The sequence below is a fragment of the Pipra filicauda genome, unplaced genomic scaffold (genome assembly GCF_003945595.2).
Source record: "Pipra filicauda isolate LSUMZ 115617 unplaced genomic scaffold, ASM394559v2 scaffold47_size6085603_pilon, whole genome shotgun sequence".
NCBI lineage: Eukaryota > Metazoa > Chordata > Aves > Passeriformes > Pipridae > Pipra > Pipra filicauda.
This window is the reverse complement of record NW_024104620.1, coordinates 3,716,204-3,736,433: the sequence shown is the minus strand read 5'-3', so window position 1 is coordinate 3,736,433 and position 20,230 is coordinate 3,716,204. Positions and strand designations below refer to the sequence as shown.

The window sequence follows — 20,230 nt, the reverse complement described above, 5'->3', positions numbered from 1 at the left end:
GCAGGGTCAGGTGCCCTGGCAGGACAGTGGCCACCGGCCGGGCCGGCCCCAGAGCATCCTCCTCCTGCTCCTGTAACTCTTACACTGTCTCTGTTCGCAACAACAACAACAACAAGTCAACAAGGTTAAACCCGACTTTTTATTCTGCCATGTCCAGGCTTTAATTCAGCAAAACCCTTAAGCAGATGACTCTGAGCGGGCCCAGGTTTAAGCCTGAGCTTAAGTGCTTTTCTGACCCAGGGCCTCAGCAGCCCAAGGACCCCGTCAGAGCAGGCGTTTGTCACTCCGAGCTCTCATATCAGTGGGACTGTCAGTGCTGTTGAAATAATGTGCTTAAAGAATGACCAGAGAAAGAGAGGGAGATTCAACTGACTCTGTGAGGAGGGGAAAGAGGAGAGAGGAAACGGAACTGTTCTGTCCAAAACAAGATAAAAAAACCAAACAAAATAAACCTTGAGATGGACCCTCCTGATTCTGCTACCATTCACTGCTGAAGAGCAAAAAAAAAAAAAAAAAGAAACAAAAACTATTGACTAGATTGTTCATTCTAGCCACAAACTCAACTGGATTAAAGTCTGCGTGGAAGGAATTTTGTAAAGAAAAAAAAAATTAAAAAAAATTTTCCAATGTAGCAAAAAAACAAAAACAAAAACAACTTTAAAAAAACAAAAATGAAAAAAAAAAAGACAATGAGGGAGGATTCTAGCCTTTTGTAATATCCATATTGCACACTAGGACTATAAGCCATTGCTAGCTCATTTTGAATTTTAAATGTGTAATTTTTTTTGTTTTGTTGTTGGTTTTTTTTTTTTCTTTCCGTGGGGGAGGGGGGGGAAATAAATGCTTGAACCACCAATGCTCTTTTTAATGTTTTATAAATATGTATGTGTATATATATAAATATAAAAATAATATGTATGCACATATATATGTGTGTGTGTATATATCTATATGTATATACATATATATAGATATATAGATATATATATAGGTTTTGAGACAAAAATGCAGAAAGTGAAAAAAAACACCCTAAACAGGATGGTGTGCTCTGATTTACTTGAATCTGGTCTCTTCAGCACCTGCGTTATTAAGAACTGAATATTTTTCCACTTGAATTTAGTGCTATTAGAAATTTAATATATGTGTTTTATTTATTTGATTTTTTTTTTTTTTTGCATGACTGATGCAAGGTTTGACATTTTCACTCAATAAAAACTGGAAAAAAAAACCCCAAAGTTTTAAGTGATCGAGTTGTCTTCTTGCTTGAGGTTTATGTTTTTAAGAGCTTGGAGCAGGGGGTGTTTGGAAGCCCTGCACCCACAGAACAGGGAACAGCAGTGCTCAGATGGGAAGTGCAGTAGGAAGGGAATTCTCTTTACATGGACTCTGGCCTTAAGGTTTTCCACAGTGCTGTGGTTTTATTGGAAGTACCATCAGGGTCCCTGGTAAAGCCCTGCTCGCAGCTCCACAACTTGCTAATTGGGATGTGGAATTAGAGAGGTGACCGTTCACATTTTGACTTTTCCCCTCCTACCTTGGCCTACAGGCTCAGAGTGCTGGATTGGGATCCATGGTGGAACTGCCCTTGCTGAGACCCACCTTACAGTGACACTCAAAGCCCCAAATCAACATCTTTGACTCACCCACACAAAAAAGACAGGAGCCTGAATGAAACATCCTGTCTGGATGGAAGGGGAGGGGGCAGCAGATCTCCTCAGTCACACACTTCTGGCAGAAGTCAGCAAGAACACAGAGCTGTGCCCCAGCCATCAAACAGCCCAGAGCCAGCCTTCCTCCCTGGCTGCTCGGCAGCTTTTCCTGCTGCAGAAACCTGTGCACACCAGAGTTCTGGCTGCCATCAGGGGTGAGGATGTCCTGGCAGAAGGGTGTCCTGACAGCCCCAGTGTGGGCACAGTGCCCTGGTACAGCTGCTCCAGCTGCCAAGGGGGCTGGTGGGAAGAATGACAGATGAGCTAAAAACCTGCTCAGTCCAGCCTGTCCCCTGTGCTCCTACCCAGGACTCATCCCAGGCCTGGGCACTTCCACACCCAAGGTGGGTCTGGAACAGGCTTTCGTCACCGGCATCCCTGCTCTGGGACAGGCAGTAGATGCCACTTTATGAGGAAGTGAGCAAATTTCTTTGAGGGAAAGAAAGCCCCAGTGCATGTTTCCAGCACATCCTGTGCTCTGCAGTGATTGCCCTCGCGGTGCCTGCCAGGGGCCGACACGTCCCTGAGCATCTGCCCTCCATGGCAGGTCACTGCAGGCACCCATCCCCAGTCCTGGGGGGAATCCTTACGTGTGCCAGGACTGAACTCTGCACGAGAGCTGCCTCCACCCTGCCCAAAATGGTTCTGCCGGTGGTGAGGCCCCCGAACGGCCCACAGACAGCACACATCCAGCTGCCTTCCTGGATGGGCTCCAGTGCCCTGGAAATGCAGCTGGTTCTGCACCAACAGCAGGATTTGGGTGTCTGTGCATCCATCCCCTGTTGGCAGTGCCGGGTGAGCTCCTGGGCACTGCACAATTCCTGTCCTGCCAAGTGCTACTGGAGATGCAGAGCCAAGCAATGTCCAAGTTCTCATTTTACCCAAAGAACACGAGAACAGCCCTCCCGTGTGGCTCTTCCCCAGCCATCTCGAAGCAGCCGGGTCTTTGTGCCTCTCTGCCATCGTCAGAGAACCCGGGAGCAGCAGAGCAGTGCCTGCCAAGCCTGGTGCATTGGCAGCAGCTGCCTCCTTATTAGCAGAGTGGATTAGACTCCTCTCTCTTTCAAAGCCCCCTCATTGCTCTGCTGCAGCTCCCAGCCATCCTGTTTTCAGATGTCATTATCTGAACACGCTCCTAATCCGACCTTGGAGCGCAGAGGTTTGTTCTCACTGGAGCTCTGCCCACAGCACATGGAATATTTACATGACCGTGTTTCCGGGGGGGGACAGGGGACAGGAACGACACGACTCGCTGCTTGAAAGCTCTTGCTGGAACTTGCCTGCTCTCTGTGGAACTCTGACTGCACTTCATAAAAGAATTACTAAGTCGGGGGGGAGCTGCAAGCTGAATGACCAAAGTCTCTCTATCACATTCATTCCAAGCCCTCACAGCTGGTGCTGGTGCAGCTCTGCACCCACAGCCCCTGCACTTGGTGAGCCCCAGGAAGCACCAGACACCAGGCAAGGCCACTTGTTCTAATGTCAGGACAAAAACTGGGCAGTTGCTGCTGCTACTGTACTTTGATACCTCGTGTGTACCCAGTAACACCATTCTTTGTGAGTGCAGCACTCACAAGTCACACACAGCCACAAAACCACACTGCCTGTTTCACATGAGACACTGGATATCCCCTCTTCAGTCTCCTGCAGCACCCACCAACACATGCACCCACGGCAGAGGATCCCTTGGCACCAGCCCAAACACAAAACTCAAACAGCAGCACTGCCTTCCCCTCTCCAAACAATTCAAGACTTTAAACCAACAGAGGTAGCAGAAGTTCAATCGCCTCAAACATAAACAAGCAGCATCCAAGGTATTCCAGGACACGGAACGGGAGAACAGAAGGTTGTGCTGCTGCTTTCAATCATCCTGGTTTTTAGATGTCATTAACCAAACATGCCTGGTCCAGCCTTAGCTCATGGAGACCTGTCCTTGCTGGAGCCAGAAGGGCCAGCAAGGACAGAAATAGAGTGTTGGTCAAAACTGAAGGTAACTGCCATCACTGTGGCTTAGAAAGACAACCATCACTGTTCATCCAAGAGCTTCTCACAGACAGTCCAGCAACAGCATTTCCAGAGATCACTAGGAAAACAAACCTTTGGGTTACCCCTCTCCCTGTGTCCCAGGCCCAGGAGGAACAGTTCTCATAGTGCAGCAGGCAGCCATTTAATTTGCAGGAATCTTCCTTACAAGCTCTCACCAGCTCCAACCCTGACTGTCTTCACTCAGCACCATCTCACAGGGGCTGTGAGGACCAGCCCACAGAGCAGTGGGTGCAGAGCTGCACCTGACACAGAAATACTCCTCATGGCTGGGCACAGAGTGAGTAAAGCATGTGTGACTCAGGAGGAGATTTACTCCAGGGGCACAATGCCTCCTGTACCCCGACAGAAGGAAATTCAGAATTCTGGTGCCCACTGGTACAGAGGAAAAGCATCTGTGATGGTGCACAACATGTGCTGGGCATAACTTGGAGCTTGCAGGGACCAGTGCCCAGCATTGGCTTCCCAAGGCACCGTGACATTCAGAATGACCCAGAGACTTGCCAGGGAAACAGGTCTGTTAAACAATGGAGAAAGAATGGACTGAGCCAGCTGTTGGTCCTGCCCGTGTTGCTCAGGTAAGGGAGCTAAGAGAGAAACCATTAATAGGTAACAACAGGCTAAGAGATAACAAAGGCCTTGAGAGTTCCTGGAAAAGTATTTTCACTGTGCATTGGGTATAATGACACAAAGCAAGAGAGGAGAATTATGACACAGACGTGAACAAGAGAATGAGGACCAAATGTTTAAAGCAAAGACCTTCACTTGACCTCTAAAATTTCCTTCACAGTTCTGCACAAACTCTTTCCAAGAAGGAAGGTTCTGAACCACCAATCCTGCTGTAAGGTACATACAGACTGCATCAACTGCTTGAGTCACAACAGAGCTTTGCATTGGCACACGGGCACAGAACTGTGCTCACAAACCTGCAGGTGCCTTTTTGGAAGGCCACGGGAAGCCCTTTTAAAAAAACAACTCTGGGGAAAGGGAAGGAGAGAAGTTACAGCCAAAGCTCTGTCCTCCCCAGTCTGCATACAAGACTGAAGCTTTCAAACATGACAATAAAACTGCACATCATCTTCAAGAGGAACACGAACTTTAGGGAGTTCTCTGATAGTCACTGAGCAGCTCGTACCTTTTCTGAACAAGAGAAGCGTGTGGGTTGTCAGGAATGTCTGTGGAGTTTCATGTACACTAATAAATAAATAATTTGTCTTTCTTTACAAATCAAGGCAGAACTTTGCTTAATATGACCAAACTTGGAAAGGGGAGAGGATGTGTGAATACATCTGTACACCAGACTTGCACATACACAGCCACAGTAAAATACCCGGGTTTGCCCAACACTGGGACAAGGAAAGAGGCCAGTTTTGGTGCAAGCATGTGAAGGAACTGCACATGTGATGTTTACTGCCCTTAATGCATTTTATGGCTATCTATAAAGAGTAAGGTTAAGCAAGATGCTTTTGAGTCCTGTGACAGACACTGTGACACGGAAATCCAATGTTCAGGCAGGAAGCCCTCTCTTTTTGGGCCTCTGACTGCTGTCCTGGACAAACTTTACCAATACCCGAAAGCTGACAAGACCCAACTCCAGAGGCAACAATCCCAACCAAAGGGGTGAGGGCAAGGAGGGGAGAAAGGCACTGAACAGCATTTGTAGGTACAGCAGGTGCTGGAAGGGATGACAAGTTCTTCATGCCAGCCCTGGGGCAAGAAGTGGGTCACTGGAGTCCCTCAGACACACCTTCCCTCACAAGGGAACATGGTCCCTCCAGGGGCAGATCCCTTCACGTTCCCTTGGGAAGGCTGGGTGCCCTGCTTCCCCCCTCTCTTGCCCTTGCCCCTCAAGTGCCCCAGGCCCATCCTGGCTGAGGAGGGGTGGCCAACAGAGGCAGCTTCCCTCCTTCCTTTTGCTCTTTTTTGGCAGGGAAACTCTTAAACAAACAAATGAAGAAACACTGAGGATTTAAGTAAACAGCTGAAGATTTATCTGACAGGCAGACTGAGCTGTTCCCTGCCCCCTTCCCTTCCCACAGGGCTGGGTGCTGCCCTGTGCTCTCTGCAAAGCCAGGGACCAGCAGCCTGTGCCCCGAGCCCCCACTGCCACCGGCAGCCCCACAGACCCTCCTGGGATCTCAGGGCACGGCCAAGCTCTGCCTCAGTGCCACAGCTCTGCATCCCACACACTGAGGAGGACACAACAAAGCCTTCCGGTCTGTGGCCAGAGCCAGAGAGCCCTTGGAGGGAAGCAAGTGCCTTCATTCAGGCACTATCCCAGGAAGAGCCAGCAGTGCCTGCAAGAGGGAAGGGAACCAGCCCTGGCCTGTGGCACCACATCCATTGGTCTGTGCCCAGGACAGAACCTCTGACAGAGCTGCAGCCCCTCCACATCCACCCCCGCTGCTGGGGCATCCATCATGAGTTCCCACTGTTTCACACAGATCAGCAGACTCTGCCTGCAGGTTTCAGGGCTGGGGGGAAAAGGAGGTAAGAAAGAGGTGCAGCAGTGGGATGTTCCAGTGCCAGGCTGCACCAGGGTCATTCTGGGGAACAGGCAGGAGGGAGCCCCAAGCTCCATCTCACACCCAAAACTGTGGAAGTGCTGTTATCACTGCACAGGCACAGAAGCAGACAGGTAAGCAGGGAAGCAGTTACACAGCAATGGGATCTGCTGCAGACACTCTGAGAGGGCAGGAAGCAAGCAATAATTCACCTGCTCTGGAAAGCTGCAGCATTTAGCACCCAGCCCTTTGTGCATACCCAGCTCAGCTGAAACTGCTTAAGGAAAGCAAATCTGTTCAAAGAGATGGAAGAATGTCCACCCCAGAATTTGCTCTGGTTCAATTAAATCAGTTAAATTAATTCTGAAGAGGTGTTACTCTCGGTGCACACAGACAAAACCTCAGTAGTAGCCACAGAAGCAGAGGGATAAAGTTTGAAACAGCCAACTGTTAGAAAGGGAAGAGATGAGGAGACAGTGCATGAGGGAAGGCTGGAAAACCAGCACCAGGGATGCTGCACAGAACAGCCATGCCAAGCAAAGGGACTGACAGACAGACAGGCTGGCAAAGGGACAGGCACAGAAAGGAAAACAGGCAACAAAGAAGCCGGTCGTACTCTGAGATCCCCTGAGTCAGCCCTACCCAGCCAGTCACCTTCTCATGCAGGACACACAGTCCTAAAGAAAAGCAAGTATTTTACCTAAAACAGAAAAAAATACAGTGTCAACCTCCCTCCCCCACTCCCCTTCAGGCTGTTCTTGCAGCCAGCATCATAAAACATCTCTCATTATTTGTGCAAATATAGAAAAAAAATAAAATCCTGAAGGATGAAATCCTCCAGCAGATGCAGGGAAGGAGGCTTTGGTAGGAACACAGGATGTTTTTGAAGATGCTCCATACTGTAAGTAACCCCTGAGCAGTCCTTGCAAAGCATTTGGGGAGATTTTTAGCCTGAAAGACACTTTACAAAAATAAATTGTAATTGAGTTTTAATAATCTTCCCCTTTTCAGAAAGGGCCTGACAGATGCTGCCTAGTGCTCACTTCTGCCCCATTTCAAATATTTTTACCTTATTTGGATGAAATATATTATTTTTCTAATGAAAGGAGGTTTGTTTTTTTTTTTTTTCCAACGAGCTGGTTTTCCCTTCGTCCAGCTGGTGCCTTTATTAGGTTAGTGCTTGCTCCCTTTTGGGGATGGGATTGTTTTTTTCCCTGAGCTGGGACAGACCATGCCAGCCCCTCAACCTACAAGTGCAGCTCAGAGCTTGGACTGCACAGCAAGTAGAGGGGGTCAGGACCTGACCTCCATCTTCCCCCTACCCCAAAATTCACCTTAGGCACATTTCCATTATTTTATTTCCTTTTTAAGAACGTAAATAGTGGTAAGAGCCAGCCCTTCATCAGCATAATAGGCAGACACAGCTCCAAAGGTGCCTACCAAGGCTGACTCCTGAGGAAGCAGCATAGTCTGGGGATAAGACAATAAAAGGGAAAATGAAAAAAGCTGGAAGGTCTCTCCTGTGACCTTAGGTAAATAGTTTCCTGTTTCACCTCCCACCATCCCTTTATTTATGTTTCCAATCCCTGGAGGCCAAGCCCTTCTCCTGCTTTGCACTTGCACAGCACCCAGTGGTCTGAGAGGTCCAGTCCAGGCTGGAAGACTCTGCAAGCTCAGCACCAGTTTTGGGAGTGCAGAGTCACCACCACAAACAATCTGTGCTTAATGTAAAGCACCACCACACAGAAAGGACCTTCCAAAGCTTCCTGTGGCAAACGTTCTCCACAGCCTGCTGGGTGTGGAGGGTCTGATCAAGCACGGAGACCTTGACTGGAACACAACAGGTCTGCAACAAAAAGCTACTCTGGACCTGCTGCCTGAGCCTTTGTTTTCCCCCAGCATGACACTGCCCCAGCACAGGAAAAGCAAAGGCAGCCTCCATTCCTACAGTGGGCACTGCAAATACAAGCACCACGGACTGGGATTGTCCACAGCCCTTCCACCAGCACACACCAGGATGGACCCAACCCAACCAACCCCAGAGCAGTGAAAATGCAGCCAGTTCCTCCACCCTACTGAAGACAAAATCAAGAGAGAGCATAGTTATAAAAAGCACTTACTTGCCAGAAGAACTTGAGCTGCAGCAAGCAAAGAGCAGATCTGAAGTATCTCCAGGCTGCTGCAGGTGCTGGGCAGCTCCTCACTCACCTGGGCAGCCCAGCCCTCAGGGTCAGTGGCCACAACAGGGGCTGGAGCTCGTCAGGGTCAGTGGCCACAGTGGGTGGTGGCCAGGAGGGGCTGGGGCTCTCGTTCCAGGGCACAGGGTCCATGGGGGTGGGAGTTGTGTGAGCTGCAGGGCCAGCACAACACCTGCTTCCCAAAGTTGGCTTCCTCAGCAACTTGTCTGTGTCACAGCTCTGTGTTTATCATACTCTGTGTTTTTTACCAGCACGTGTGAAATCCAAGGCACACTTATAAGTAAAATACTTTGCAAAGTCATCCTCTTCCTTCTGATCCCAAACACTGTTCAGTTACACCCCCAACACACAAAAGACAATTAAAAAACATTCTTCCTGCTCTTGACAAAGGGCTAATTTGTCACATCTGGGGATAAGGAAGGTTGGACAAACATGATCAGGAGATGTCTCTCTTAACCCTTTCCCCCTTGGTCACATTTTTTGAGTTGCCCATATTTCTCTTGCAGGTATTGGAAAGGGAGCTTTTCTATTCTTGGATTACTGGGAAGCACCAGCCTGATAGTTTCATCTAGGAGAGAGCACAGGCTCTCAGGGATTCACTGAAACATGCCCAGACTTCCCTCATCTGCTTTCTGTATTCTACCAAGAAGCTACAGAAACCATGTTACGAACCCACTGAACTCACTCTCTGGAGGGTTACTCTTCTTCCTGTGTAAAATACAGTAAAAATAAGAGTTCACAGTAAAACAAAGTACTTGAATGAGCCAGGTGGTGAGGAACTGCTGCTGCTGTCTTGTTCTGCAGAAAAAAATGTTCCCTACCTGGTCATCTTTCAGCTAACAGGATGAATTCTCAGTGCCAACTGGCCAGTGGGGTAAACATTTCACAGGGCAGCTAAGGAGGTTTTTCTTCTAGCAAAAAAAAAAAAAAAGAAAAAAAAATCACAAGTTAGCAGTCAGGTTACAAGGACCAAAATCCTCTCCCTACAACTGTTGCTATGCTGGAAAGACAAGGAACGTGAGACAGAGGAATAAAACTCGTGATTCAAGACAGTACCTGCTGGACAGAAGGTCTGGCTTCTTCCAAATTCTCTGCTGGTGGGTTAGATCTCCTCAGCAAAATACACAAACACCCCATCAGCAGCCAGAGGCACAGAGTTAAATTTTTTGAGCAACAATGGCCTGGATGGAGTTTTCTGGGATTTATCAGGTTGGAGAAAGGAAAAACAGTGATCTACAGAATTGGTAAAGGCAGTAAGAAGGAAAAAACTAAGGGATAGAAAAGAGCAGTTCAAGAAAACTGCCTTTTACTCTGCACCAGGAATCTTGAGGTAAATGAATTGAACATTGGCAACATGGAGGAAAAGGGGGGAAAAATGAACCCGCAGGGATGGCTGCACTGTAAACCTCGTAAGTCACTCTGCAAGGCACATACCTCAGCAACATATTTTCCACATTTCACCAACTGCTGTTGTCCAGGCACTTTCTATTTTCAAAACCTTCTATGTATATAAAATGTACACAGGCAGGACAATACTTTTTCATCACACCCCTACGTTCGGCCGTGTTTTCTTTTCATGAGGATTCTTGGCTTGGAGAAATGCAAAGTGCCATCTCTTAAGAAAAGCCTGGCCTTTTAAACACTTTCAAATTTGCCCTGTTTTAGCTAAATGTGACGTTCTTTGTGAACGTTAAACAGTGGAGAGAGAGACTGAGAGGGAGAGGGAGAGAGAGACACACACACACTCACTCCTGGGGAAGATATTCGTCCATTTAAGGCATGAGAAATCATCACATTCAGCAGCAGGTCTAAATACAGTAATATGAAGGTCCCTTTCACTCCCCCTGAGCAGGAAAATGTCACTGTGTACCAGACACCCAAATACTCGGGAATCAAGTAAATCCCTCATTTTTCAGAAGGGAGCCAAATCCTTCTGTTGAACAACGATGGGACTGTAGTAGCTACAAATTACTTGCTGCACTCCCTTTCCTTCAGTGGCTGCTGGACTGGGATGGCAGGGTTAGACCAGTCATGGGATCCAGCACAGCATTCCCTCCCAGCAGATAAGGCTGAGGGGCCGTGGGATATCTCACAGGCTCCCTTCAGCACCTCCTGCTGCCGGGGTGGAAGGAGCAGGACCCAGCATTCCACACCCTGCAGAGCCTCCTGCTGGGAGCCAAGGCAGCAGAACAGCTGTATTTCACTGCCCAGGTGATTGATCCACCCATCCCAACCTCTGCACCATCAGACACAGCCCAGCACTGGAGCTGTTGGAGCTGTTTATGGTGTACCTGACACTGCTCCCTGCACTGCCTCCTGTTGAGGTCACCTAGGACTGGAGAAGTCACAAAACCAACCACAAACATCCTTCAGAAAACATTTTCAAGGGATTGAATTTCTGTAACCATCCCGTTTCCCTCCCCTTACCCCCCCCAATGCATATTTCTCCCCAAAAATAAGAGCCATGGTAATCCAGTGATAGCCTGGTGTTAAATAGTGGTAAGTCATATTTATTACAATTATATACAATCATATTTTATATTTGAAATCTATACATGATCACACAGACGAGCACACTTGCTTGGTGAGGACAGTGAGACTCAGTTGTTACAAGAATTGCTCTGCTAAGAGGTTCTGATGCAGTGAATAATATCATTGGACACCACCATTTTACCAGCTGAGAACACAATGCTGCAAATGAGAGGTTTCAAAATTCACTGGTTTGATTTGTGTATGGCCCCAGCGGGGCAAAAAAAGGCTGGACTGGGCAAGAAGGGCCAGTGGTTAAACCTCAGAGCTGGAGCTGCTCTCTCTGCTGAAGAGACTGCTCTGCTGAAGCAGGTGCCTGTCACTGGAGAGATACAAGTCTGAGCTAACCATTTAAGGTTGGTTTTCTTCTCATTTAGAGAGAAAAACAGGCTAAAAACCATTGCAAACACTCAGAATTAACCAACTATTTCAGCATCTGATATATCACCCCATTCATTTATTCATTTGTTCATTCAGGGCAGCTATAAATAAAATGTAAGATGTCAAAAACTGATGTGAGCTCCTTGTCTTTGGAGGAGGAAGGGTAATAACTGGGATGAGTGGAGTCAACTTCTTTTAAAGCCTTCTTTTACTGGGGAGCAATCAGCAACAAAGCCACCTGTTCCCATGGATTTTACTGCAGCTCTGACACCTGGACTTGGTCCCTAGTAAGAGGCCACTCTGATGAGTGTAAGCACATGGGGTGGAAATAGTGTTCTTTGGACTCCACAGAAATTTAGTGTTTTTAGATGCTAGGTAGTTTCAGGAATCTGAGGCTTGGCATAAGGTTTGGAAGAGCCAAGACTGAGGTCTGGTGAGGAACTCAGGGCTAAAACGCTCTTTTTTTTTTTTTTTTTTGGCAACAGAATATCAAGTAGTTTGAGAAATAAAACAGAGGGTTTATTTTGGGAAACAGAACTGGTTTGGGCCTTATGTGGGGATTAAAGGCTTGTGAAATCAAGGAGCTCAGGACAGATTTCTGAAGTTGGATAGAAGGGCTCTAGGATGCAGCAAGAGGCTGACTGTTTGAGGAGAGATGGTGTTTTTGTAGGAGGGCTGATTCTGTAGCTGTGGTGCATGGTAAGGCGATCGGTCTTCCAGCCTAGCAGTGACCCCAGCTCGCGGGAGGAGGTCTGGGAGGGGAGAAGAAGCCACTGCAACACTGCAAAGCCCTGTGGTGAAACAGGGCCCACCTTGTTCACCAGGCAATCGTGACCCTGCTTGAGGTCAGTCATGGGAGAATCACTGGAGGAGATGGTAGCACTTCTCTCCACAAAACGGGAGAGGCACCGGGGACAGTGCAGCAGGCCAGGGAGGATGGACAGCAGCAGCAGCAGCAGCCAGGGTGTCTTAGTCAATCTCATTCTCATTGCTGGCTCCCTCAGGTCTTCGTAGCTTTTCCACTTGCTCATTAATCTGACCATCCCCTCCTCGCCGGTCCTCAGTCTGGACACCCAGACACTCCTCCTCATCCACGTGGCTGACATCGTCATCCTCATCATCCTCTTCCTCCTCTTCGTTCCTTTTGGTTTCCCTTTTCTCCTCCTCCCCCTGCACCTCCATCCTCACCTGGCTGGTGACATCGATGACGGCCTTGGTGGCCTCCTCGGTGCTCAGCAGGTGGCAGCTGACCTTGGAGCCCTCGGGGCTGTGGTTCTCCTTCACCGGGGACGAGGTGGTCGACTCGTTGCTGACTGGGGAGATGTCACTGCTGCTGTTGTGGTTGGCAACGACGGGGTTGGAGGGTGAGCTCGGCTTCACTGGGATCTGCCACGATGGGATCTTAGGAGCCGAAGGGGAGGGAGGGAACTGCCTCCTTGGGGAGGGGAAGAGGGGAAAAGAAGGAGAGAAAGGGGCTTTTATTAAAAATACCGAGAGGTTATCATTAGAGAGAATGGCATTTGCACTGGGGAAGTCACGTAAAGCAGGACTGAAACTGCAAGTCTCTTTGCCATAAATGAACAAAACCAAGGCCACTTCGCTTCTCCAGCCAGATTCTCAAAGTGCTTTACAAGCACCCTTCCCTGTATGCAAGGAAAATATCCCAGCTGGGCAATCTGAAGCACTAAAATGATCTGATTTGGCCATTTTCACAGAGTAAGCCAGCACTCAGGAATGCTGCCTGAGAAAAGGCACGGGTGTCCCTTCATAAAACAATCACTAGTTAATTGGAAAAGAAAACTCTCACTGGAGCAAGAAGTCAGACACACCAGGTCCTGTGCCCGAGCCAAGGAATTTCACCACCTGGCTCTCACCTCCACAGTGATACACCACTATTGCATTCTGGCTCGTGGCAATCCAGAGCCTTTCTCCCAGTCCCAGCAGGCACTTTACATGTTTGGGCCATGCCCTGGCTGCCACAAACTGGTTCAGCTCCTCTGACTTGAATGGAGTCACACCAGCTGGGAAAGCTGGCTGCTCTTCTCCGAGTCCTTTCCAGGTGGCTTTAGGGATACGACAGTAGCAAAATAATGCCTGCGAGGAGAATCCAAGCACCAGACAGGACAAATCTAAGTGTAAGGGGAGCAGTGCTGCCCTCAGAGTCATCCACCATGAAGAGCAAGGCAAAAAAGCATGTCTGATCTAGTACTCCCCACACACCCTCGTCTGTGTGTGTGGAAAGTGGGAGTCATCAAGTAACACTCTCCCCCCAGAAGTGAGGCTGGTATGACCCAGCTTAACAGACAGGAACTTAATGTGTGTCCTCAGTCCCTCAGAGCTTCCTACCGAGACTCCTGGGAGGAATGAGAGGTGTAGCAAGAATCTAAAAGGATATTAAAGACAATATACTTTTCAGACTTCTGAAAAGCCCACTTGCTGAGATCCAGAACGTGTTTAGTTCAATCTTAGACTGACCTTTGAAGTCCATCTCTTAGGAAACAGATGACTTGAGAAGACTTAGCTACATGTAGAAGGAGGGAAGGGAGTCAGATCTGAGTGAAGGGATCAATAGCTGAAAAGCTGGATAAATTCTTAATTAACATACTTGGAAAAAAAAGAATTTTCTCAAGAACTGAGGTCTGATCCCAGTTCTTATGACTGTCCCATAGGCTGGGATTTCTATCACCTCATTTCGGACATCTCCTACACCGTAAGATGTCTATACCCGAGCTATCTGAGATAAACAGGCTCTGCTGTGGTGAGACTCTTTTCATCCTGGTTATGCCCTGACCATGAACAGGCAGCTGAGCTGCAGCCAGAGGTGACTCTTTGTACAACAGAATGTAGGTGCAGATGCAGGCAGTGCCTGAGAGGAGGTGAGAGGCATCCTGACTGCAGGGAGTGGCCCAGAGCTCCTCTACCACAAACAAAAAGGAAAAATCTTATCAACTCCCCCCAAGCACTCTGTGATTTAAGGTAAGTTTGAAAAGCATTTTGAGACCTGCAAATAGAAAGTGACAGTGGAGTGCAAAGTGGTATTATTAAAATAGCAATAACAGGATATAGAGCTAGTTCCTGCTGGAAATGCCTTTCCTCTCCATGACTGAGAGGATTCAGAAAGCAGCCCTTTCCCCACCACAACCTGCTCCCAGTTCTGCTCATACCGGTTCAGGAGGAGCCCTTTTAAAGAGTAGATCTCAGATTTCAATTCATTAATATTCTGCGACTCCAGGATCCAGTTGGTGGAAGTTGTGGCCTAGAACATGAAAAACAAGGCATGAAGATCAAAGTCTGAACTGGACAATGTCACTTGTCACCAATGTCACTTTTTCCTGAGTTATCCTATCTGGGAATCTCAAGTCCTGTGGATAACATACATAAGCTCTAACATTTAAAACCTCTCATATCTGAGCAAAACAACTTCCACAATACAGAAGGACCTGAACAGATCCCCACAATGATCAGAAATACTAATTGTCTCAAGGTGCCAAGACTACTCAAATATTTGCTATGTGTTTGGGGGACTAACTAATCTTGTTTCCAACATCCCATGCACAACCACTGCTGAAGCATCTCAAGGGGCCACTTCTTTTTCCAGGATCACTTATGAGAATTCAGACAAAGCTGGGTCCACATAGGATGTTTTCCATCAACATATCAGACACAGAACAATACACAAAGAGATAAACTAAATCATTTGGCATTGACCTAATGAATTTCTATAGAAGAACTAGAATTAGGATCCTGAACAGCTGTGGGAGTTGCACTGAATCAGGTCCTTTACTCCTTCCTGTGACTGCATTTAGCTGAGGCAACACATTCAAATATTATATATTAACAACTATTTTAAAACCATTTGTTCATTTCTCCTAAATCATGAAAGAAAGAATCGATTATCTGCACTCTGTGGTGTTTAGAGGTGGGCTGATAAATCAGTGCTTGAAAGCTGCAAAAATCTTCCCTTCCTCGATGTGAAGAATTAGAGCTGTGCTGGAGTTACCAGGCTGGACCCCCAGCAGCAGCTGGACTAGGCTCTGTCTCTTGGATATTTCAAGGCAGTCGATGCAGTTTGGTGGGGAAAAATGGTAAGTAACTCCTGGAAGCCTGGTACAGCTGCTGTCAGCACTGCATCAGAATTGCCATGGGATATCAGGCAGAAATTAGAGCAAGTAACTGAGCAGAATATGCTGCAGACAATACTTTTGGCATTCTTTCTTTTAACCCTTTCGGGACCTTGAGAAATGGGAGGGACTTTCTTAAAGACAGATCACGGCCTACGGTTCCCCCATCCTATTGCTCCAGCAGCTCCTGTAGCTGTGGGAGCAGAGCACACTCATGCCTGGCACTTCCCACAGTAATTTCTGCTAAAAGCCATTTGGAATGAACCCATTTGTGAGCATCGCTCCAGAGATACTTCTAATAAACCCCGTGCCAAAGGAAGCCAGGGCTGGAATAACACAAATCTCCTCCTCAGCAGTTCCTACTCCATGTAGCCAGAACTGGTTGTTCCTACTTATTCTTTAAACAGACTTCAGCTGGTGCTGAGTAACCCTGAGCACCTTCACAGCCAGCACTGCTCACAGGGACTTCTGGGCTCCGACCCCAGACTGCTGGGAGAGGCTGGGGCTGTAGGAGCTGTGATATACACAGATGCCTTCCCTTGGGATTCACACTCCCAGCCCTCAGACAGCAAGAATCCAGGAGCCACTGTTCTGGCTTTCCAAGACCTTGAAAGCTACGGCAGCACATTAACAAGGGAGTGATTTCCACTCACTGGCCTGCAAAGGACTCAAATTTCCGAAACACATATGGTGCCAGATGCCTAGGATTTAGAAATAAAATCTGACATCTGGGGCTTTTTAGCCAGTCTCTTTAAAAACAGTTGTAGAAAATTCAAGCCTTGAATTTTTATGTACGTTTTTTAATTACTTAAAGTCCCTCTTTTTAATTTTTTACAGCATGCCAGTAGGAGTTTGAAAAGCAGATATAAAAACTTACATTACAGCTGAGAAAACACAGCTTTTATTCCTTGGTTTGTGGGGTTGCCCAAGTTTTTCTTTGTACACATGAGGTTTAGATATCATAACAATGTGTGCTACCATTTCAGTGCAGGGGGTAGAGAGGGGGGAGGAAAAACTTCTTCAAGACTCTCTAAACCACCAAGACTCTTATGGCCTTTTTCCTTCTTAAAGTTCAACATGTGTTCTTAATCTTAACACTTAAGACCTGAAAACAGTTTTCCAATTTCCGGGCTGGCTCCAGGCCACTGTCAGGCCACAGTTCCCAAGGAAAATTGAAGCAGAGTGTTGTGGCCATAAACTGGCTTTCATGGTTGGGTTTACAGCTGTGCCACTGAGGGATTCCTACTGTACAGTGTGCACAGCACAGAGTCAGCTGTGGCCCACCAGTGACACACCATCAAAGGCCCTGTACGAGCTTAAAGTGTAGGGAAGGGGAGAAGACAATTCCTGCTCCAGGTAGAAGGCTGGAAGCTTTGCCTAAAGGATTTCACAGGAAAATCTCTCCCTGCCCAGAGACTGGACCCTGAAGAATCCCAGGTTTGTGAGTCAAAGGAAGGCTTCATCTCCATGTGACTGGTTCAAATCCACCCCACCTCACGTGTCATCCACAGTTTCTGTCTGTAGAATGCTTAAGCCGGTGGCTGCAAAGTACTCTGGAGATGCGAAGCACTAATTCTCATTGCCAGAAAGAAAATCAATTTTGGTTAAAAGTGGTTACTTTATTTACACATGTAACAACACAAACTGGTCAGAACTGATGGTTTTATTGGCAGGGGCAAGTCAGGAGTCAAGGGGAATGGGTCACTGTGTGTCACTAATGGGGTTGTGATGTGACTGAGCTGTCCAAAATCACTGGAACAAGAACCCAGATTGTAAGAATGATGGGCCATTACCTGGCCTGGATCTGAACAAGTGACTTAAATACAGTCCTTCAAGTGTATGCTTGTCTGAACAGGATTAAGTCACTGTTTTGAAAAGTGACTTAAGAGACAAGAGAAACAGAAACATGTAAAATTACATATTACACGCAAACAAAACCTCTGCACAACTGGTCAGTGGACTAACACCACAACTATTTCATCTCAAATGCACTGCAGAAGATGAGAACGGGTGTGAGGCCTCAGACACAGGTGCTCCATCCAGAGCTGCACAGCAAAGCCCCCTCCAAAGTCAGATTGTTTCACTGAGTGCCCAACCCACAGCCAGTGCTTTAACCAGACCTCCCATGGACAGAGGAACTGGCTGGGGATCTGACAGGGCTGATGGCTGCATTGTGAACCCCACAGGAGCTTTCCATGTGCCCACAAAAGAAGCCATGCATGTTCCAGACATGGTGGTGGATATACCTTAGAAGCAGCCAGCTCTTGGGTGAGGTCCTGGATTTTCTGTTGTTGCTGGATTAGCAGCTCCTGGACAGCTGCTAAAGTTGTCTGTAACTGAGTCACTGTGAGGGAAAAAGCAGGAGAGTCAAAGTGAGATACATGCACATACACACTCACACACTCCTTTCCTGCTGTCTAGCTACAGAGATGCCTCTATTCCTACTGTATTTAATTTATCTATGCCTGCCTGCTCACTTTAATCCATATGATTTATCTGCACTACGGGTAATCTACCTGCACTGCATCTAACCTCCAGTATTTCTAGTTTATCTTTCCATTGTATAGATGTCTATAGCCCACAGTATATCCGTCCAAAACCTCTCCCTTCTAATTATATTGGTTTATGATTTGTACATCTCCCTGAACTTATACAATGTTTGCATCATTTATCTATCTCAGGCCTCTTGCAGGCAAACACTGGGGCGAGCTCCAATCTGGGAAGAAGCTGCTCCCAGGATTGACCTCAGGGTATCATGAGAAATGAAAGATGCTTTTCTTCTCACCCTTCAGTAAAAAGTGTAATTAGCATCCTCCCACTCTCAACCCACCAGTTCCTTCAACCCCAATATCTTTAACAAACTTACTGCCGAAAATCACACCTTTTTTCCTCCCAACTGAGTATACTTTGTGCTTTTCCCCTTTTATTTCAGGAGAGCACCCTATATTCCTCTCCTAAAGCCCAGCAAACACTGAGTAACTTCTGCTGGATTCCAACTCCAGCTGTAGAACTTTTCTACTTTGGCACTTTATCCAAAGCTTCCAGGTAGTAAACAAGCTGATAAAATAAATAAAATTAAAACCTCTACTGGTGTGACAGGCAACAGCTAATCCAGACCATCATTAGGGCATTGGGTAATGAACAGACACCCTATGGAGTCAATAACAGAGAAGGTGGCTCAGGTCAGGGAGGCACAGTAATTACAGACTCTCCTGACCCTTGCTCGGATTTTCAGATGGAAGGTGGGGGGAAACCACCAAAAAAAAGCCCCTGAAAACATCAGAGAAGCAGAAATTAAAAATGAACTTTACAGCCCTCCGAAAGGCTGTCATTTTATTCCCCTTATTAATATTCTGAGGTTGGGAGCCTTTCCGTAAAAACATAATTAATTGAGGCCGTGCCGACAGTAAACAAGCAATTTCAAATTAAACCGAAATGACGGCGGCTTCATTTGCAAATGTGAACAGATTCTCAGAGCAGATAAATGAAGTCACCACATAAAGTGGAGATGGAGGGAAAGAAAAGGGTGGGGGTCTTGGCAGAATGGAGGATACAGGGAGAAAGGCTTTGAGGGGTGAATTGATGGAGTCATTAATCTTTACCTGTCTGTGTCACGCTGCCACTCATCTCAGAAATGTTTGACTCGATCCTCTGAAGTTGTTTCCTGTCTTCTTTGCCTCCCATGATGAGAGGAACCAGGTATTTCTGCATGGAGTACAGAAACTTTTTTAGGAAATAGGGATATGCAAAGTGCTCTTTCTAATCTACCCGAAACATCCTCAAATCCCACCCCCAAACGTCAGCCTTTATCACAGCGCCAGTGATCCTTTATCCACACACACCCCTACAGGAGGTGTCAAAACAAGTTGCAGAAGAAGAGTTTTGTGGTTACATTCCTCAGGGTGCTAAAAACCAGTTCCTAACCCTGTACACAGAGGATGGACTGGGTCTAACAGGTCACAACTCTCACTGCCATGGATCCTTCTGCAGCACAGGGCCTGGGAACTGAATATGCACTGAGAGCAAACCTGATGAAAATTACCTTGTTTACAGCAGTTTGAGAGTTACAGCTAAAAACTAGTTTTGTTTGCTCTCCATGGTTTTTTTTTTGACTCTGCATTTTCATGTTAAATGTCTATATTTCTCAAATATACCAATGGCAGTGCCACTGAGGACAGAGATGCTTCACCAGCTTGGAACCAACACGGTGATTTGGACACAGGCAGCATAACATGGCTCTCTCAGATATTACCTTGTAGAGCTGGTGGAATCCAAAGGCAATTCCTGCCATTATGATGGCCAAAGCCCCATAATCTCGCCATCTGGAGCCAGGGGGACCTAAGGGCCAAAATCAAGAAACAATCACAGTCAGAACTGCAGGTGACAACATTTTTGTACACCCATTTTATCAGAGAAAAGAGCCATGAATAGCACACAGTGTGCAGGCCTCTGGCCCGAGGACACAAACATCTGGCCAGACCTCTGGCATTGACACCTTGCACAAAGTGTCACAGGGAGACAAATCACAGCAGCAATTAAAAAGGTTCCATCAAGCTGCTCTGCCCTCCTGTTCCCTTGCAGAATGCACTCTGATCCCAGATAATTGTCTGTAGGGTCCATACTAGCTGAGGTTAACTCCCTACCTGAATACCTATTGTTCTCCTCTATCACAATTGTCGAAAATGGGGACAAGAGCCAGAGACCCAGAGGAGTGCAGGAAAAAGGAAAGAAGGGAGTGTTTTGAG

At 47.2% G+C, this 20,230-nt stretch overlaps 1 protein-coding gene across 1 annotated transcript; it reads right to left on the bottom strand.

Moving 5' to 3' along the window:
* Nucleotides 1-10,933: 10,933 nt before the first annotated feature.
* LOC113995884 (peroxisomal membrane protein PEX14) lies at nt 10,934-19,839 on the bottom strand. Its single transcript, XM_027736415.2, has 5 exons — nt 19,738-19,839; nt 19,088-19,190; nt 17,732-17,829; nt 14,529-14,620; nt 10,934-12,799 (listed from the first exon to the last, which is right to left on the bottom strand). Exons 1-5 carry the CDS (start codon nt 19,774-19,776, stop codon nt 12,334-12,336), a joined length of 798 nt encoding a protein of 265 aa, XP_027592216.1. The 5' UTR covers nt 19,777-19,839; the 3' UTR covers nt 10,934-12,333.
* Nucleotides 19,840-20,230: the final 391 nt, after the last annotated feature.